Source organism: Ictalurus furcatus, chromosome 3 (assembly GCF_023375685.1).
Source record: "Ictalurus furcatus strain D&B chromosome 3, Billie_1.0, whole genome shotgun sequence".
Classification (NCBI taxonomy): domain Eukaryota; kingdom Metazoa; phylum Chordata; class Actinopteri; order Siluriformes; family Ictaluridae; genus Ictalurus; species Ictalurus furcatus.
In genome coordinates this window covers 13732498-13738186 of record NC_071257.1, presented here as the reverse complement: position 1 = coordinate 13738186, position 5689 = coordinate 13732498, and the positions used below count along the sequence as shown (strand labels likewise).

At 42.4% G+C, this 5689-nt stretch overlaps 1 protein-coding gene across 1 annotated transcript; it reads right to left on the bottom strand.

Annotated features, from left to right (window-relative positions):
• Positions 1 to 201: 201 nt before the first annotated feature.
• Positions 202 to 4857, bottom strand: LOC128605055 (uncharacterized). The gene is made up of 5 exons (XM_053620165.1): positions 4847 to 4857; positions 2661 to 4751; positions 1819 to 1931; positions 610 to 705; positions 202 to 248 (listed from the first exon to the last, which is right to left on the bottom strand). Exons 2-5 carry the CDS (start codon positions 3854 to 3856, stop codon positions 202 to 204), a joined length of 1452 nt encoding a protein of 483 aa, XP_053476140.1. The 5' UTR covers positions 3857 to 4751; positions 4847 to 4857.
• Between the last annotated feature and the right edge of the window lie 832 nt (positions 4858 to 5689).

Genomic DNA, 5689 nt, shown 5'->3' with positions numbered 1-5689 from the left:
GACGACTATTATCCTCCCCCACGACGTAGTGATCGACAAGTCCAATCAGGGTGTCTAATCTAATGGCTTTTGAATTTACTGCGTTGAGCGTGACACCTTTGGCTTTCATGCAAACCTTACCCTTCGCAGTGCGGTAGCCGTATGTTTTCGGGCCGCCTGAACAAAATTCTACAATATGATCACCAGCTCCAACCTCGTCAGTTAAATTACCGAGATAGGGGCCCAACGGAGGTTCCCAGTCGCCCTCTCTAGATGTAAAGATCACACTGTCTGTGTCACTGTACAACAGCCTGTCACCCAATTTGTCCATTAATTTGTAAAGTTCTAGACGGGCATGAGCTGTTGTGAAAGCCCCAAGAAAGATGTTGATGTCGCTAGTCTGCCCCCCTTTCCCATCCGCATAACACCACTGAATTAGAGCCACGCTGTCTGAAACGAAGGAAAAGTGTTTAACATCAAACCCGTCACCGAATATGTGCTGTGTAAATTGTTCCGGATCCGAAATTAACTCTGTACACGGCAAGTTTTCACGCATGGAGAAACGACCCCAAAGTGAGTTCAGCAGAAGTTTGTTAATAGAACGCCGTGCTGGATTGCGACTTATCTTACCGGCGTCCATCTTAATCCCCTCTTTCTCAAAGTAGTCTGAGATGTAGGATTCCTTGTCTGCGTCTGTCATAACGTGTGCTGGGAAACCGCTGGCCTCTTGTTTATATTGTAAAAATGTTTTAACATAATCACAAAACAAAGTTTCTGACCGTTGTGGAAAATGCCACACCTCGTCCACGTTCGTTACAATATAACCCTTTTCCACACCTTTCAACAGCTCTATGCTGACCCAACACCCTGAAATAGCTCTTTCCTCATCAGTATGACCACACGGGTCTGTCTGATTCTGATGTTCGGCGCATGTACGACAAAGTGGAAACATAAGCTTACCACCGGTCCTATAGGGAAGGACGGGGTGAAGCAGTTTTCGCGGTGGCAGTACTGTAGCCTTGACAAACCCATAATAATTTTCAAGAGGTTCAAAATCCTTGAAAATTATTTGTGGATGTCCTATGGGGTAACATTTTTTGGCCTGGCAAAAGGGGTACAAACTTGTAAAGTCGACATATCGTATTTTTTCACTATTGTGGGCTTTGTGATACAATTTGTACGCGTTAGTACGACCACCGAATAGCGCGTTGCGTGGTTTCAATCGTTCAGGATGTATGTAAGTGGACATAAACGCCATTACAGCGACATCGTTCTGTTTAGCGTTATTCCAATCACATTCCCACATCACCTCAACATCGAGACCATACGCCTTTTCCAAAATTTCGACCTTATCATCAAACTGTCTTCTGAGCAAACCGTAGGGCACTTTTGATAACGGATGTAAATGGTTTGGGTTATAACGACATTCATGCCCGTGAAACATGCATCCGTTGAATTCTAAACCATATCTGACACCATCCTTTTCATAATAACCATCGAGATGATATTTTCCAATCACCATCTCTCCATGATTTAAAGCGTGCTGAATGTTCACGCCTCGTGTTGTTTTGACATATTCAAGCCATTCAATGGAAACGGCTGAATATGTCTTGTTCTGATTTGTGTATGCATTGTTATGGGTCAGAGCTAGTGTGTCTTTTGGTAGGTAGTGGGTTTTATACACGGCCATGCAGCACGCTGCTAAAGTGGTGTATCTGAATGGGTCGAGTTTGGTACATTGTATGAATTCGTCACGGTACTTCATGCATGCCTCACGGAGCAAAACGACATCGTTCTTGCCGTACATGGCGAGCTCTTTTTTTAAATCAAAAACCTTACCCGACACCGTAACATACCACTCATCAAACAGAGCCCTCTCTTTGTCAGACATTGTCTCATAGCCGTAGAAATGCTTATCAGGGTATGGGCCTACGTAGTCTTCATTTTCGGTTCTATTGAACAGATGTGGAAAATGACCTTTCTCAGCACAGGTTAGATTTAACGCGGCGGATGTCATGGACAGACGCATAGGGATGAAAGAGTAGCTATCGATGAAACGTTGCTTGAATGTCTTATCATACATTAAGATGATCCGACAGCCTTGCATAGTAATTTGGAGTGTTAGCCCTGCTTTTGCAAAATATTCCAATAGTATAAAATTGTCAAACCCTGAAGCGTTGTGTGCAACCCATGTGTAATTCTGATAATGAGGCTGTCTAAACTTTTTAACAAGTTGATCTATACAGTCTATACCAGCGGCTGTGAACTCTTCCCCTTTAAATGTAATGGCGCATACGAAATTTGCCACGTGTTTACCGTCCGTGTGTTGTGTCTCAAAATCATAATAAATGTATTTGTCGCTAGGTGGTTCCATTTTTATCGGCTGTATGAAACATTGGTGTACTCCGTCATTAACCAACTCAGCTTTACAATGGATACAGTGTTCTGCAGGGCACACATGTTTTTTTGGTACTGCTCCGTTGACGTGATATCGCCTATTACATTTCTGACAGTATTTAGTGACATCACACTGAGCGTACTGTTGTCCTGTTTGCGTTTGTTTATGCGCGTTGTAACAGTAGGTTGATCTGCAGTACCGCAAACAATCGTGACATTGCCTCGTTTTGCCAGCGTATTTATGACAATCAGGTGCATTACATACATCGCAAACGTATTTACACCTGTGGTCTCTGCGGCTAGTAAAACCACGATAGCAGTGTTCGCACACGTATGGTGTACCGATGAATGCTTTTAGGTTCTTAATCAAGAAATAATGTTCGTTGTGTAAATACAAGAACACGGTCTTATTATGAGGCTCGTCATTGTTCGTAAAGTGTTCCAACAGACCAGAACATGTCCTATGGAACACCACTATTTTAACATGTAACAACCGTTCAAATCGTGTGATGTCATTAAACCCTATCTTTTGTTGTACCGAATACCCTGCAGTTTTCTGTAGAGACGCGGCTAACGACTCGAGTTCACCACATGACGCATGCGGTTGTAGAAAATGGGACAGACAGATCGCAAAACACAGATTGTTAGATATGTTGTTGGGACAGAACAGATTCATTCTGTTTCTGGCAATCACCTCGTTATGAGCTAAATCACGTATCTTTCGATAAGCGCCACCGTGTTTACCGCGAGCTATAGACACGTACAGATCTAGACATTCATCAGCCCGTACGTCAGAATTACTCTGCATAATGTTCTCTAGTTGTTGTGTGAATATGTGCAAATCGTAATCGTTATCAGGTGACAAGACAGCGTTAACGTCAGAGGGTAGACTAGGGCCTCTCAAGGTAATGTTGATTAAGCCCCCATCGCCGGCCAGCAGTCTGGAAAACGACACTATTTCAGACATGATATCATGCAGAAATATAGCGTACGCTGCCAGGTCTGGAGCGGTTATCACACGCATGTTTATACGACGCCGTATCTCCAAACCATTAAATCTGCGTCTCGGTACCACCGTATAATCACCAACAGACCCACCCTCTCTTACGATAGACTCAATAGCGGCTTCGGATAACCCAAAATTTGGTTCCGAAGGATTAAACGATTGACCGTCCGACCCGCACCCCACCTGCTGTGAATTTGAATCGCTGTCTAACAACGAATTTGAACCGATGTCTAACAACGAATTAGGCAGCGGCTCTGTTTGAACCTCAGCCATTGATCTAACAATGTTTAATAAGTCCAACAAAGTATCGGTGGTAGACTGCTGTCTATTCAGATCCTCCATTGTCCGAATTAAACCCTGTAACGTCTCTGTATTGCAACGCTGTTCAAAAGTACACAGACCATCGTCGTCGCATCTTCTAAATTTAATTGCAGTTCCCAGATTACACGAGTTTTCACCACACCGCTTTGACATTTTTATTATTGAAACAAAAACTAGTAAAAATCACACACAGTAAACCAGATACACACCAGCAAATAAACGCACCACACACACACACACACACACACACACACACACACACACAGGGGTATAAAATACTTATTGTACAACTCACCCGAGTTTCTTGTTTTTAACTAACTGTACAAACTGTTTTAACAATTCCGCCTTCAGGTGTTGATTGTGATCAACGCGACGAATCTCCCCAAAAAGACGCCTCTGGTTTGCTATGATTTCTTTATGTGTGATGGTATGTTTTTGTAAAGTTTCCACAAGACTTTGATTATAAAGACGCTGATTCTTCTCTATAATGTCCAGACGCTCGGTGACGCAGGCAAAAGTCTTTTCAAAACCAGCAATACGGTCCTCGATGGCCTTGAACCCGGTTCGTATCACCTCCGCCGAGTCTCTGTTATTGTCTATAACATCAGTAGCATCGCGACCAAATGCTTCTTGGTTTGAAGGCAGATCGTCTCCGGGAACCGGGGTAAATACACATGGGTCCCACGAATCTAACAGCTCCTGATTCCAGTTCAAACAAGAGTCTATAGTGCTCGGTTCATTCACAGCTGACTCTGTTTGGGGAAAAAAACACAAAACATTGCTTAGGATACCGGCACTAATTAGGATGATGAAACACTCTTTAAAAAAATAAAATAAAAAAATAAAAATACATGCTACACACCGTCTGTTGATCGTGGGGGAGATCTTGATCGTTTACGTTTAGACGTAGCGACACCCGCGCTGTGGACCTGCGCGACTGTTTTACGCTTGGCTTTTCCAGAGCTCGTTGGTATACCGCGTTCAGTGGAAACCGCAGCACTATTTTTGAACTCGGGTGCAGCGATCTTGTCTACAAGATTTGACAAGTCTTGAACAGTAAACAAACGAACACAATACGTAAGAAAACATCTTAAACCACTTTTTAAACATATCAGATAAATATCTCGTTATTACAGATCTTACCCAGCACGGGGTTTTCAAACCTGACTCGCGGGACTTCTGTGTTCGACCCTTTGTGAAAAAAAGAAGTAAAAGCATTAAACACATACACATCATACATAGGATCGAACAATTATAAAGAATAACAACGCACGTACCGCTTGCCTTGTTCAGAAACCTGATTTCGTCTACGATGTCCGGGATAGACACAATATCATAATCACCTGTAGCGTTAGATACCTGTTTTATTCACCACAATAAACCCATAAATTCGTTTATAAATAAAAACATTCTTAACTATGTGTAATAATAACAATAATAATAATAATAATAATAATAATAATAATAATAATAATAAAAACAAAACACTTACTGTTACGACAGACAGCCATCTCCTCTTTGAAGTATTCTCAAAAATAAAATATAAAGCTTTAAAGGTGAGTTAAAACGAGAATCGACGATTCGCCTAAAATTACACAGCGCTCTGATACACAGCCGCGATCTTAGAGACTTCTGCGTAACTGACCCTACTTTTAAACATAAAGCATACCTATTGTAGGGTGTGTCATAAAGCAATTAACACCCCCGCAGACACTCATTATCATAAACAATCTGTAGGATCACACCACGACCCCCCTAGTCATAAAAAACTCTTTGGTCAGGAAGAAACAAAGAGCCATAAATTAAGCACTCCTAGAGAAACGCAGGCCTGTCAAGGACGAGGCCATAAATTAGCCCTCTAGTTCTACCGCCGTGATTGACATTTTGACAGAACGTACTGGCTACGATGAAAACATGTGAATGGGTGTGTTTAGAGAGAGAGAGAGGCGTGTCTGAAAACGCGTATGTGTGGGCGGGGTTTAGCGA

Coding starts and splice junctions, on each gene's coding strand:
- LOC128605055 (XM_053620165.1), bottom strand. CDS start 3,856: ATGTCAAAGCGGTGTGGTGAAAACTCGTGTAATCTGGGAACTGCAATT. Junction 1,932..2,660: donor ACTAGCCGCAGAGACCACAG/GTGTAAATACGT, acceptor TCTGTTCAATAG/AACCGAAAATGAAGACTACG. Junction 249..609: donor GGGGATTAAGATGGACGCCG/GTAAGATAAGTC, acceptor CTTTACATCTAG/AGAGGGCGACTGGGAACCTC.